Consider the following 14,760-nt stretch of genomic DNA (forward strand, 5'->3'; position numbering starts at 1 on the left):
TTGCGGTTCGGTATTCAGCCCTTCACTTGGTGAAAAAAATACGCAAAATAAATGTAGGAGGCAAAATGTTCACGCCTTTCACGTTTTAACGCAACTGTACAGGTAGTTGAAAAAAGAGCAAGTAGAAGTAATGTTTTATTTAAAACACATTTAAACAGATATTGGATTCTAATAGGCGAAAAAAAAGTCGATAAATTAAGCTTCAGTTGTCTGTTTGCATTCCAAATGGATCCGGTGCTGTATCTCTGTGCTTTGGGGATTTTGTTTCTTTTCTGGATCAGGATCAAAGGCCTGGATTATGTTATAATTCACCAGCGATGGATTTTTGTTTGCCTTTTTCTCCTGCCCTTGTCCGTGGTGTTTGATGCCTACTATTATGCACGCGCTTGGATCATCTTTAAGATGTGTTCAGCGCCGAAGCTGCACGACCAGCGGGTCCGAGACATCCAGAGACAGGTGTGCTGCATCCCTCTCATCTGTGTTAATGCATATTTTATTGTAGAATTACACACACACACACACACACACACACACACACACACACATACTCTCCCACACACTCACACACACACTCACACACACTCAAACACATACACTCACGAGCGCGCACACACACATGTTCTCTCTCTCTCTCTCTCTCTCTCTCTCTCTCTCTCTCTCTCTCTCTCTCTCTCTCACATACACTCACGCGAACACATACACACACTCACACACACACACACACACACACACACACACACACACACACACACACACACACACACACACACACACACTCCACTTTAATAGGAACACCTGTCCATTTCTTGCTGTTAACCAATCAGTCGATCATATAGCAGCAGCACAAGGCATACATTCATGCACATACAGGTCAAGCGCTTCAGTTAATGTTCACATTAATCATCAGAATCGGGATAAAGTGGTTTGAATCCCAGGTCCATCAGGTTGCCACTGCAGGGCCCCTGAGCAAGGCCCTTAACCCTCAATTGCTCAGGTGTATACAATGAAATAAAAATGTAAGTCAATCTGGATAAGAGTGTATGCTAAACACTGTAAATGTAAGGTTTACATGTGTTGCTAATAAAGTGGATGTCTTTTCCCATAGTAATGCATGCATGTCTCAAGTTCAGATGGGAATTCTTATTACATTTCTTTCACATAGGATTCAATAAGGAGGGGAAAAGGAAAACTGGAACTAGATTAATAGAATGATTAACCTATAGGCCATTGTTAACCAAACAGGCATTATAAATGGTTCCTGTTTTCTTTATAATACATGTTTTTCTTCAATACAGAGGTTCCCAATTTCATCCATATAAAACCACTGGCCATTCAACAAACCTATTCTAATGTAAAACAGTGGGTTGAAGTGAGTGGATTTGGAAACCTCTGCTCCAGTACACAGTGTACACAGCCATCTCCTATCAGTGGAGATTAACAGGTGATTAGGTGATAGGTATCAGCATGCCCAATACATGTCATGTCAAGTCAAGTCAAGTCACCTTTATTGTCACATCACCACAGCACATGTCCCATGGTGAATGAAATTCTTGGGAGCGAGCTCTAGAAATTGCAGAACCATTCACATACAGTAGTTAAGAAACATAAATAGAACAGTTTACAAACAGGTTAAAAAATGTGCAAAATGCTTAATACCAGTTGAAATGTGTTAGAATCAAAAAGCAAGATTTTCTGAATGCACTACAATAGAAAAAAAAGAGTATTTGGGAAAGTGATTGGTTTTTAAGTTTTAAAGTCAAATTTAGCAGCAGGGTGATTTCTGATAGTCTTCAATAAGCTTATTTAATCTCTTTTTATTCCTTTTGAGAAGAAGAATGTAGTTGAGACAGTTTTATTCACTCAAGTGATCAGTTAACTACAGTATCTGGTAAACTCTGGTAGTTTCTCTGAACTTAATAAGGCTATCTATTATTTAAAAGTGACCATAGGTAATTGTGAAAACATTTCCTGTAGTTTTTGGACAATTACTTGATTTATCTTGCTGAACATTCTCTGAGCCTTGATGCTCGATGACGCCTGAGATAGACACAGGCTCCCCGTGACCCGAGAAGTTACGATAAGCGGTAGAAAATGTATGAATGAATGAACATGCTCTGAAGAGCTTTATGTTATTACTTTGTTTAAAACAAATTGTTTCCCAGAAGCAGTGATTTGAAAAAACACAGACATGCGTTTAGCCAATGAGATCCTAATTGCCATGGCCAAGTGAAGTGTACAAAATTCATTAGATAGTAATAGGTGGAGCATCTGAGTCGGTGGAACATCCTGAGGCTGAGACTTCTATATAGGTATCGATAAAGATGATTTACAGGCTATTTCAACCCTATGTTTAACTTTAAAACTGTAAATTTAGTATTCGCTGCACTTTATAAAGTATCTATTTCTGCTTTTCAGGTTCGTGAGTGGAAGAAGGAGGGAGGAAAGGCATATATGTGTACAGGACGTCCTGGCTGGCTGACCGTGTCTCTGAGGGTGGGGAAATATAAGAAGACTCACAAGAATATAAAAATCAATATGATGGATATCCTAGATGTGGACACAAAACGACAGGTGGGATCTGAGTACAAATCCACAGGGCAATCAGAGTAAATCTTGTGCATAACAACATTAAAGATAATGTTTCACTGGATTTAGTTTGTAACTGAAAGCACTTCCATGTTTGTACATTTAAGCCAGTGGTGTTGGGAGATGTTTTTCCCTCAGATACATGGCTTAACGAAACTGATTAGAAGCCTTTTGTTTAGTTTGATCGGGAATGAGAGCAGGTTGTGTAGATCGTGTGATGCGTGACATGACCGTGCACCTCTGTTTAGGTGGTACGTGTGGAGCCATTGGTAAACATGGGTCAGGTGACAGCCTTATTGAATTCCATCGGCTGGACGCTGCCTGTATTACCTGAGCTAGATGATCTCACAGTAGGTATGTCCGCCAACCTGAATAAAAAATTCTTCCCGGTTCATCCTGCCATGCCTTTTCAGACAACGTCTGTCAGCATTATTTTATCTCCTTTCTGTCTCTCGCTCACTCTTTGTCCCTTCCCCCAGTGTATTGACTCAAAGCAACATCACAGCTTTAAGTGGAGTGTGTATATGCAATATTTCTTTGCCAGTCAATATTGTGTGTCTCATGTGGTGCATCAGAGGCTACTCCTAATTGGGTTATGAATGAATAATGGCCCTGTTTCAGTGCGTTAGGTTGGATTGGGTGCGGAAATGGCCTGTTCTACTAAAAGCGTTTATGGGTAGCAGAAATTGTGCCTGCTGTCCAGTTAATGGTTTCCATTGCTGCTGCTGCTGCAAATTCATTTGGAGGCCTACAGAGAGCATCTGTGTGGGGAAGCAAGAGAGCACAACCCTGTCTTCTCTTTCCTTAATCATATATTCCTTTGGAAATACATTACACACAGGAATACAAGCTCTAAGAATGTGTGGATATTAAAAGTTGTTAATTGGAAAAATTACAAATGCATTTAAATCCAATCCTGATGCTATCTTCCCCATTCCCTCTCTCTCTCTCTCTCTCTCTCTCTCTCTCTCTCTCTCTCTCTCTCTCTCTCTCTCTCTCTCTCTCTCTCTCTCTCACACTCTCAGGTGGTTTGGTAATGGGCACAGGGATTGAGTCTTCATCTCATATTTATGGTCTGTTCCAACACATATGTGTGGCTTTTGAGCTTGTACTGGCAGATGGCAGTCTGGTTCGCTGCACTGAGGTACTTGAGTTTTTTTATGTTTGTATAGTGCTACATGTTGATGTTTGTTTGTATCAGTAAGAATTATACAATTGTAGAAATCAGAAAATCAGCCAGTGTTGGATAGGGAGAGAAAGAATGGAAAGAATAATGGAAACAAATATAAAACCAATATATTTTTCATAAGTTTATATGCAGCCATTATTTATGGTCAGTAGCTGCTAGTCAGGATGAGTAATGTTCCTAACTATTACGCTTCGTATACTTGTACTTTGTGGAATTTGTATGGTGTATGGTGCATTTACCTGTAAACGGTCTCCTTGTGAGGCAGAAAGAGAACCCGGAGTTGTTTTATTCTGTCCCGTGGTCCTGTGGAACCCTGGGGTTCTTGGTCGCAGCTGAGATCCGGATCATTCCAGCTCGGCAGTGGGTGAGGCTGCGCTACAAGGCCGTGCGGGGTTTGGAGGCCATCTGTAAGGTGTTTGCAAAGGAATCGGCTAACAAAGAGAACCATTTTGTGGAGGGGTTGCAGTATTCACTCAACGAGGCCGTTATTATGACCGGTGTTATGACTGACCATGCAGAGCCTGACAAGGTGAGATCGAGCTGCTTATATGTTTTGCTCAAAGTAAAGTAAAAAGCAACGTTCAGTCAGTTTGAATCTTACCCTGGGGAGATTTCCTCTTTGGTGTGGTTCACTTAAGCAGGTGAGATCACTGCAAAAACAGCTGCTTTACGAATGTATGAGCGAGGTGGATTTGGCCTGGTCCAAAGATGTATGTTCAGGATCTAACCATTTATTTTGGACTAATTCTCTTTTCTTTGGGGTGATTTTTATTATTTTATCAAGCACTTGCTTACGTTTTGCAAAAAATTTATTATTTACTATATTTTTTAGCAATAAATGAAATAAGTTTTAATATGTTTACAGCCCCACTACCCCTAGCAAAGCTTTTTAGCATTTTGGTGTGTGTGTGTGTGTGTGTGTTTGTGAGAAAGCAAACTAAACTGACTAGCAAACAAAGCCACAGTTTCATTTTACTTTGATTTAGACTCAGCAAATGGAATAAGTGTGAACTTATTAGTGCTGTAAGAATTTTATTTTAATAGTAAAAGTTTAATATGGCAGTCAAACTATTTTTTAACTCAGCTTTCGTCTGTATTCCAAAATGATTGGAGTTAAATTATACCAAAACACTTTCATCATGCTTTTGCCATGCCATAAAAACCCACAAACTCACTCATCATGTAAATGACATTCTCCTGACATCCCAGAGCCGTCAGCAACGCTGTGAGTTAAGATTATTATTGAATTCTTAAGTATTAAATATTTAGCAGTATTGTTTTAAAAACTGAAAACTGAACATTTTCATTAAGACCTTTTGTTTACGTGTCTGCTAGATTAATCGCATTGGTCACTACTACAAGCCTTGGTTCTTTAAGCATGTTGAGAAGTACCTGAAGGAGGATGGAACTGGTGTGGAGTACATCCCACTCAGACACTACTACCACAGACACACACGAAGCATCTTCTGGGAGCTACAGGTAAATGGGAGGAAATGTGGAAGTACTGTAGTGGTAATAATAACCTAAACATGGATGTTATGACAGATGTGGGGACTATAAGCCCACATTTGGGAACAATTTAAACATTTCGATGTTTAAATCTCAGTTATGAAAAATGAGTTTATCAAACCGGATTGTATCATTACAGTTTTAAGTTTCTCTTGGATGCTATGGGAACAGCAAATGTCAGTGTCGGCTGCAAGGAAGTTCAATCCTTAAGTAAATCATTGAAATGTGACACTATTTCCATAAAATGAAGCATGGAGTTATAGAAACCATTTAATCCACTAGACACAGAATTGTCATTTGGCAGCTACTTAATGTCTACAACATAAACCTAATCCTGAGTATTTAGTATTTAGTAATCCTGATCTCAGTAATCAAAATGAAACCATTTGCGCCTTTGAAGTTGTTGTGAGACGTTTTTTGTAAAAGGGCAGGCTTTAATGCATACGGTATCCGTGTTCTTGTTGGACATATAAGTGGTCCCCACCAAGATATAAAACCTTGTGCACACACACACACACACACACACACACACACACACACACACACACACACACACACACACACACACACACACACTATTATGTTTGCTAATGTTTTCCTCTAATGCCATTAACTGAAGGAAGATGGTGGTAATTATTGCAGACCTGATAAATTATTCAGGTTTTTGTTCTTGTTGAGTTCAGGGGAAATTTGCTTTCTCAGTGTCAGCACATCATGGTTGATCATTTTCTTGGGACTGACTCTCTCTCTCTCTCTCTCTCTCTCTCTCTCTCTCTCTCTCTCTCTCTCTCTCTCTCTATCTATCTATCTATCTATCTATCTATCTATCTATCTATCTATCTATCTATCTATCTATCTATCTCTCTCTATCTCTTTCTCTGACATACACACACATACCCTGTTAGGCACTTTTTGATATTTGAAGTAAATTTCTCGATGTAAATGGGCCCCTCTAATATAGAGTGGAAGCTTGGATTGCATTCTGTCTCTGATGGGTTCCCCTAGCTTATGACATCATAGCCCCCCCCCCTTGTTTTTTTGCTTACACTTTATTTTTTTTATAGCCCCCCCCCCCCCCCCCCCCCAAAAAAAAAAAAAAAAAAAAAAAAACTCTCTTTCCTGCCCTTATATTTAGGACATAATTCCATTTGGGAATAATCCGCTGTTCAGGTATTTGTTTGGCTGGATGGTTCCCCCTAAAATCTCCCTGCTGAAGCTGACTCAGGGCGAGACCATCCGCCGGCTTTACGAGCAGCATCACGTGGTTCAGGACATGCTGGTGCCCATGAAGCACATTCACAAGGCCATCTCACACTTTCACCAGGATATTCATGTAAGATTTAGCTGCTCATATTGTTCTCATTGATCTATAATATTGTGCTAATACCATGAATAATGATAAAAATGTACCAATTGTGTAGGTGTATCCCTTATGGCTGTGTCCGTTCATATTGCCCAGCCGGCCAGGCATGGTGCATCCTAAAGGAGATCAGGATGAGCTGTATGTGGACATTGGGGCATACGGTGAACCCAAAGTGAAACACTTTGAGGCTCGGGCCTCCACACGCCAGCTTGAGAAGTTTGTTCGAGATGTACATGGGTCAGTAACACTTCAGTCTGTGGAGTGTATTATACATGCTTGCTTGCTACATATAACAGTGCTGTTTAGTTCTCAAATATGATTGTCAATTAATTTTGTATAACAACAGTATTGGCATTAATTGTAATTATAATTTAAAGTTTATAATAATGTGTTCTAATATTTTCTCATTCTACACTAAAGCACTATTCGGACGGGATTAGTTTTACGTGGGGACGTGGAGTAATGCAATTTTACCTCAGGACGTCTGTAATATTAATTGGCCAATTTCGCACGGGACAAGACATCTCAGTAAAACTAGCAGAAGTGGGAGGGGTAACTCGCTTTATGCACCACAGTAACCTCCTTGTCATCATGTGCGTATGACGTTGCTTCCTGTTTCAAGCGCCTCCATGCTTGCAAAACGCGCCAAAAACTACTTTTAAACAGGGAATGACGGAATTTTACCGTACATATTTACAGCGGGTCTATTCGGGCGGGATTAGTATTACCTGAGGTAATTTTTCCGGACCTTTTTACAGAAGGTAAAAGTCGCCGTAATCTTTACTGACATTGTCCGGGACTAAAATCACAGAGAAGCTCTGGTAATAATTACTTTACCCCCACGTCCCCATGTAGAACTAATCCCGTCCGAATAGGGCTTAAGAGAGACTTGTATGGGCGACACTTCTTGTCATCAAAGGCTAAAAGTTAAAAAAAAAAAAGGGTGTTTTATATAACAAACAAAATGTCTGTAAACTGACATTTACATTTTGTGAAAAAAGTCCCCATTGTCAGTGCTTTGTAATCCAGTACAGTTCAGAGCAAATCCATCTCATCCTATTTATTAATTTACTATAACATCACACCTGGTGTATTTTATTCCTTGCTTAGTGTATATATTGATTTTCTTCATTTTGTTAGTACACATTTTTAGTACTTAGTACAGCAATGACAGTGTTATGACAGTGTCATGGCAGAGTGTGTGCAGGTGCTGGTATCATGCATTATTAGGCACTTTATAAGACAAACTTACTTCATGGGTCCACATTCCGGGGCATGATCCCTTAGCCCAAGTTTGAACCAGGGAACCTGACCAATAACTGAGAGCTTAACTGTCTGTGCCAGTCTTAAGTCCAGTTACACTTGGGAGGGTTGCATCCGGAAGGGCATCAGGCAAAAATCTGTGCCAAATAAATATGCAGATCTGATGATTTGTTATGTCCCCGATCAGGGAGCAGTACAAGGAACAGCGAACAAGTTTATAGGTCTGATTTCTCAGTATACATTTAGAGATAATAGGTCTAATTATTCCAAGAAAAGTATATATTAATCATAGGCAACAATCAACCCTTTGACTGGGGAATGAGTACAAGTAAAATTTTCCTTATAAATTATAGATAGATAACAGTATAAATGTTTGAAAACAGCCTTTCCTGTTTATTGATCGTTATCATTTACATCATTTGAATTATTTCAAACTGAAATAACTAAAGCGAAAAACCTTGGAAACCTTGACTTTCAGCCAGAGAGTTATTCAAAATGCAGCATTATAGCTGAGTACTAAGGAGTTGTAACTGCAAGGCTAATGCTATATGTGAATTTGTATTTAGTTGAATAAGAACATCATGTTTTCCGGATCTGATTCACTTGGCACAGACTTGATCGATAACATTAACTTGTTCACTGCTAAAAGAATGCTTACTCTCTTAAGTTGGCATCCTGTCAAATGATCTGGTTCAGTCATCATGAGTGAAAGCGGTTTTTAAAATTGATTACCATGGTAAAACAATGTTCCACTGTATAAAAGTATGGATCTGTTAACCCTTCATAAATGCACAGTTTCTAAGCATCACAGCACTGTTGGATGGATATTGTTTTCTCCAACCAGTAGTCATGCTCAGATCATTTTTTTCAGTGCTGCTGCACCTGATACACTGTCACTATTCCCATACTCCATTTCCTAGTGGACAGGTTAAATTTGAGGAACATTAATCCACAAAAATCATATAGATAGTTTATCATATTGATAGAGAGGTGATTATCATTATGAGGTATTGTAACTAATAACCTGACAAATAAGTGTGTGTGTGTGTGTGTGTGTGTGTGTGTATATGTATGTATATATATATATATATATATATATATATATATATATATATATATATATATATATATATATATATGACTTTGACTATATTTCACATGCTGTGCTTTGATATACAGTTAATCCTTTTTTTTTATTAACATACCTCCATTCCTTTCCTAGATTCCAGATGCTTTATGCTGATGTGTACATGGAAAAAGAAGAGTTCTGGGAAATGTTTGATGGTGCTCTGTATCATAAGCTAAGGAAGGAGCTGGACTGTGAGCAGGCGTTTCCTGAAGTGTACAACAAAATCTGCAAAGCTGCAAGACACTAAAGTTAGCCCTGCATAAAATGCACGGAAAAAAAGAAAATGGGATTGATTAAAATGCCAACAAAAGTCAACTAGCTATAGACATTTTACACCAGCTATATTTTTTAATTGAATTTTTAACACTTGATAATTCTTACATTTAAATTTATTTTTGGCAAACAATATAAATAATGTGGATTTCAGTAAAAGATGTATTTGACACTCAATATTGTCTTTTTATCTGTGTCTACAGATACTGTGCCTTGTTTTTACCTGATAACATGGGTATATTTTGCCAATTAAAGTATATTTCCTGGCTAGTCAATATGTTCCAAGTTCCAATGTTCCATTGTTGTCCACGTAAGTCTTGTATATTAGCGGTATATAAGGCACAGTTTTGTAACTCAGATCAACAGCTAATGCTTTTCCATAAGTGCCACTTGTAAATCCTCTTTAATGTATTTTTCTTCTCTTACAAATGAACAAAATACAAAATACAGACTGCTCTTTTGTCAATTAAGTATGTCTTTATTTAATTATTCCAATACGCGCATACACAAACTTGTGTCTAAATATGTTGTTTCCACCATATCACCACTCACATATACATACATTTATTCCTCATTTACATTGTGACACTCTGGCATCGTGTTTGCAGCTTATATTTGTGTTTGTCTATTTTTGTCTGTATCCACAGCGATTACAAAAGTACTTTGTATGTTCTCACAGGATTTTGGCATGTGAACATTAGCAATCTTTATTGCTCCAGTCTCTGAGTTAATGGTTTCTTTGTCAGTAACCCAGATTATTGTCATTATTTAATCTAGCTGCATTTCTGTATGAATGGAATTTTATTACAGCATATACAACACAGCATGTCAATATTCTGGTGTTAGTTCACTGGAGCATTTAAAAGCTCAAATACTGACCCCTTGGACTGCTTGCTCATATGAAGTGATTCCCTGACTGTATGAGAAGTGATCTGTCCAAAGGAACATTGCTAGGCCTGAGTCTCTCCCTAATGAATAATAATGGTTAAACAAAAAACATATTACAATACAGACAACATGTTTCATTCACTATGTGTACTCAGTGATCAAAAATGATCTTGACTTTCAGTAGTCATGGCCCAAAATATGTGGACACCTGACCATTACACATATACATCCTATTCCAGATTTAGTTCTGCTTTGCTGTGATATTAACTTCCACTCTTCCGGAAGGGCTTTCCACTAGATTTTGAGTGTGGCTGTTGGATATTGTGTTCATTTATCAACAAGAGCATTAGTGAGTCAGGTAAGGAGGTCTGGGTTATAGTCAGTGTTTCAAGTCCATCACAGAAGAGTTCAGTGAGGTTAAGGTTAGGGCTCTGTGCAAAATACTTGAGTTCTTTTACTGCAGATCTGGCAAACCAGGGATTAAGGGAAATTTTAATGCTACAGGTTTGCTAGGTCTGATGGTCATGTGTCCACATACTATTGGCTCTATAGCATGTAGAATTATACAAATTATTATTAAATGCATTTAAATGTCTAAAATCTTTTTTAATTTGTTTCTTAATTAATTGCTAGGCAATATCTTAAAACTTATAACTCGGTCTAGATTTGGAAGTGAATGCATGCTTTGAGTAATATACAGAGTTACTTACTGGATGTACTTGTCTCTTTTGGGGCAGTGTAGGTAGCGCTGGGTACCTGTCATAAATGATGATCTATGACTGTTTTTGTTCTTGCTCAGAATCAACTCTGCTATATTGTAGCGACCAGGCCCAACTGGATTCTAGAAAAAACATCAAAATGCATGCACAAAAAACATCAATGCATATTATTTATAAAATCAAACAAATGTCCTTGATAACTTTTTAACTGGTTTTATCATTTGTTTTAAAAATATATACTTAGCTCCATAAATTATTTTTAACTGTGGTAATTGCTCTGCTTAGTATACAGTCAAAACTGTATCATATTTCATTTTTGTTGGCATTTAAATTATGTTTTCCCTCAACAATATGCATCGTATAGACATTTCAAGACTTTGGACCTCACATGGTTTTTATTTATCAGCATTTGTGTCTTCTTGCTCATCCGTGGGGCAGTGGAGAGGAATGGGGCTTGTTTGCCACTTCCCAATCGATATGTGGGAGTGATAGGAATAATATTATACCAACCTGGGCCGGGAGATGTCTGACAAGGAAAGAAACGATAAATGTGGATTTAAAGGTACAAGCATTAAAGCTTGTCATACACATTACATCATTGCAAGTTAGACTAAAAGAGCTGATAGATGTGTGTTATATGTACCGCAGTCCGTGGGAACTGAGACAAAGTGGATAGGTAGATTCTCTCAGTAGGGGTGGCAGGGTATTGCTCTCTACTACCAAATACCCCATGTTTCTTCTTCTCAGGCTTCTGCAGCTCTTCACCAAACTTGGGCAAGTCTTTGGGGTAGGTGCCTGGGTCTGGACTCACCCATTTCTGGACAGAGCATTCCTATGCATTTAATTATTCATACATACAGCACATTCAGGGTTGTTATGTATAACACAGAAATTTTCTAGTAATCAGTCACAAAAAAGAGGTGCTTACAGGGTGAGTGAAGATGTTTCCGCTACCAGTGGACAGGTCATATGGGCCTCTTTTACTGACTCTGTGACTCAGTATCAGTTCAGTAGAGCTTTTCAGATTGTAAATACCTGGGCCCAAACTACTGTCCTGTATATTTGGAAAAACACACAAAAACAGGTTGGCGGGTTTTTAATTATCCAATTGTGAGAAGTTATTATTAACATGCTTATTGCTGATATACAGTATTTATTCTGCAAAGTTACTGAACAAATTTCTTGGTGCGCACAACTACATGATACACGAAGGACAGCAGTAACCCCAGAGGAAGTGAACTTCTTGTTGAGGTAAATAATAGATTATTTTAATTCCTGATAAAGCACAGGTTAGTAATCCAAATGTACAGCCACAACAGAGCATTGTCTGGCTAATCAATGACAGGTTATCCAAATACATTCACTGTAATCTCTGGAGATTTAAATAATGTATCCTTCCCTTCCACACTCACATGTTTCTTACATTATGCGGAATGTAACATGAGATAATAGGACACCTGATCTGTTATGCCTCAAGGAGGCATACAAGCTTGCTGCTGTGCCACCTCTTGGCTGATCTGATTACGGTTTAATGCATCTGACCCCCACATACTGACTAGTTAGATCATGTTAACATCAGGACAGTGAACAAACAGATAAAGAAGGCTGAAGAAACTCTGCTGTAGAGGACAGACTTGAGGAGACATACTGGAATATAATTTGTGAGGTGTACAGGGTAGCCCCTGAAAAATTTAACCACTGTTTTAAAGACTACATCAACTTCTGTGTTAAAAATCTGATAATCACAATGCAGAGTATTGTTATCACAGTAGCAAACAGTGGATCACAAAGGATCTGATGGCCCTGCTGAATAGGAAAAAGAGGACTTTTATATCAGGTGATAAGGTGGAGATTAAGTGAGTACTACCAAAGCTTAAAAATAGTTTCAGAAAGTGGATGGTTGGATGAAACTCCTTTATTAACAGGATCACATGTGGGAACATACCAGTCTTGGCACTAGGGACTGATGAGACATAGTAAAACTATTTGGACATAATTGGAAAAGATAGGGGGAAAAAATCAGAACCAATCAAAAATTCCAATCCCACCCCTTGGTTGTTGTGAATGTCTGTTTCTTGTATTCTGCCCCTTGCATTATTTTTGCTTCAAAATGACTGATGTATTAGAATATGTAGCATTAGTCTGGTGAATCAATACCTTTTGCTTCTGCATTATCCTCAGTTTGCATCTATCTTTCTATAAAGAATAACAATGACTCTGTTGTGTATTTGAATAATTACCACAGTGTTTGTATGAAAGCGATTTTGATCGGCGTGGCCCATGGAAGGACAGGTCCCCACAGACATTCTCTCCTTCTCCTCCAGTGCTGCTGAAGGGATTCCCCCTTTACCATAAGTACCTGGTCCTGGGGTAGAGCTCTGGAAACCATTCAAAATAATGGATATTTTTAACTTCATATGTAATGCACATAGAATTTCTTTGAAAACATTTCAGTTGAGAGAATACTTCATCTAGGTGACTCAAACTTCAGAAGAAAATAAAACCTAACCTAAATAATAATCAAAATAATACAGCTCTTTTTAAAATCATCACCAAGGTACAGATATAGTCAATAATTTGTTATCCTGTATAGCTTTTTGAATAAGATTGTGAATCCCTCTAGTGGCAGAATTGTGTACCTGGCAGTGTTTAAAACGCTTCTCTCTGGTCTCACAGATTCCTCTCAAGCTGCCAGGTTTCTTTTCTAGTTCCTCAGTGAAACTGGGGATCCTGTATGTGCCTGGACCAACCTTGGTGTTCCAAACATGGCATAAAATACAGTGGGAAAACTAGTTAAACATGGAAGATGTATGGAAGCTAAACTTGTAAACAAATCAAACCAAATTTTATTTGTCACATACACAGACCTATGCACAAATCATTGAGTTGCATGAAAGAAAAGTAATATTTTAATCAGAATCAGAATACTTTATTAATGCTTTGCAATATCCGTTGGATGGAGTGACGTGCAGGTGCATAAACACACCAATCTGAAGGTGCTTCAACTGACACATGAGTGTCATATGAGTAGCTAACTGACACATGAGAGAGCTAACTGACTATGTGAGATGTGACGGAGTGAATATTTATAACAAAAAAATACAGAGTGAATAGTTTACAGAGTGAATAGGTCACTTACCATTCTCTTGTAGTAGGGCATCTGAGTGTCTGTTCCCATTCTCTTGTTTGCAGAATTGACTTCAAACCTGGAATTAAAAAAAAATGCATTGTCTATGAAATATAAAAGTCCAATAAGAAAATAATAAAGAAAACTGTTTTATTTGATTACTTGATTAAATGTATACAACAAATATATGTAGTTTAAAAAGTTTTTTTTATACCTGGCTGAACGAGCTCCAAAAGGGGCCCCTTGAAACCTTATTTCGTCCATTTTGTTTTTTTGTTTTTTGTTTTTGTCTTATTTAAAACTTCTAGTCCTAACATATGGACCCACCGTGTATTTGAGAAGGCTGTCACTATGGCAACGTAACATGATACAATATTAATGCGTTACTTCCTAGCAACAAAGCTAGTCAAGTTCTCACGTTATGCTTCGTATGAATGTATGCACACTCGATTACATTATGGAGTAGATGAGAAAACACGAACAAAACAAAAAAAGAAAAACACTTTCCTTTAAATTGAGTAATCTTTCATAAAGTGACAAAATGTATAGAATTGTGCTGAATCTCTCAATGTGGAAATATGGTCTAATGTGTTTGATTGTGATCGGCGTAAATCATCTTTAATTCATTCTATATCATTTGTCAAAATAGATTATTACTAATAAAGTAGCAAAACTTAGGGTTGTTCTTCTTAATGATGGCCATTTTCTGACTAA

The 14,760-nt window shown here is 37.9% G+C and overlaps 2 protein-coding genes across 3 annotated transcripts; one reads left to right on the plus strand and one right to left on the minus strand.

Moving 5' to 3' along the window:
• Positions 1-7: 7 nt before the first annotated feature.
• dhcr24 (24-dehydrocholesterol reductase) lies at positions 8-9,782 on the plus strand. The gene is made up of 9 exons (XM_027179593.2): positions 8-456; positions 2,416-2,571; positions 2,835-2,940; positions 3,612-3,730; positions 4,041-4,304; positions 5,111-5,254; positions 6,420-6,617; positions 6,706-6,884; positions 9,133-9,782. The coding sequence occupies exons 1-9, from the start codon at positions 226-228 to the stop codon at positions 9,284-9,286; spliced, it is 1,551 nt and encodes a 516-aa protein (XP_027035394.2). The 5' UTR covers positions 8-225; the 3' UTR covers positions 9,287-9,782.
• On the minus strand, positions 9,770-14,753 carry LOC113664012 (lymphocyte expansion molecule). Of its 2 annotated transcripts, none has more exons than XM_027179595.2 (9): positions 14,261-14,753; positions 14,059-14,125; positions 13,559-13,669; positions 13,160-13,297; positions 11,848-11,973; positions 11,563-11,751; positions 11,308-11,445; positions 10,911-11,041; positions 9,770-10,280 (listed from the first exon to the last, which is right to left on the minus strand). In XM_027179595.2, the coding sequence occupies exons 1-9, from the start codon at positions 14,308-14,310 to the stop codon at positions 10,208-10,210; spliced, it is 1,023 nt and encodes a 340-aa protein (XP_027035396.2). In that variant the 5' UTR covers positions 14,311-14,753; the 3' UTR covers positions 9,770-10,207. The 2 variants fall into 2 exon arrangements, with proteins under 2 accessions (XP_027035396.2, XP_027035397.2); XM_027179596.2 differs by having other exon boundaries at positions 11,563-11,736; positions 14,261-14,743.
• Between the last annotated feature and the right edge of the window lie 7 nt (positions 14,754-14,760).

This window comes from Tachysurus fulvidraco, chromosome 16 (assembly GCF_022655615.1).
Source record: "Tachysurus fulvidraco isolate hzauxx_2018 chromosome 16, HZAU_PFXX_2.0, whole genome shotgun sequence".
NCBI lineage: Eukaryota > Metazoa > Chordata > Actinopteri > Siluriformes > Bagridae > Tachysurus > Tachysurus fulvidraco.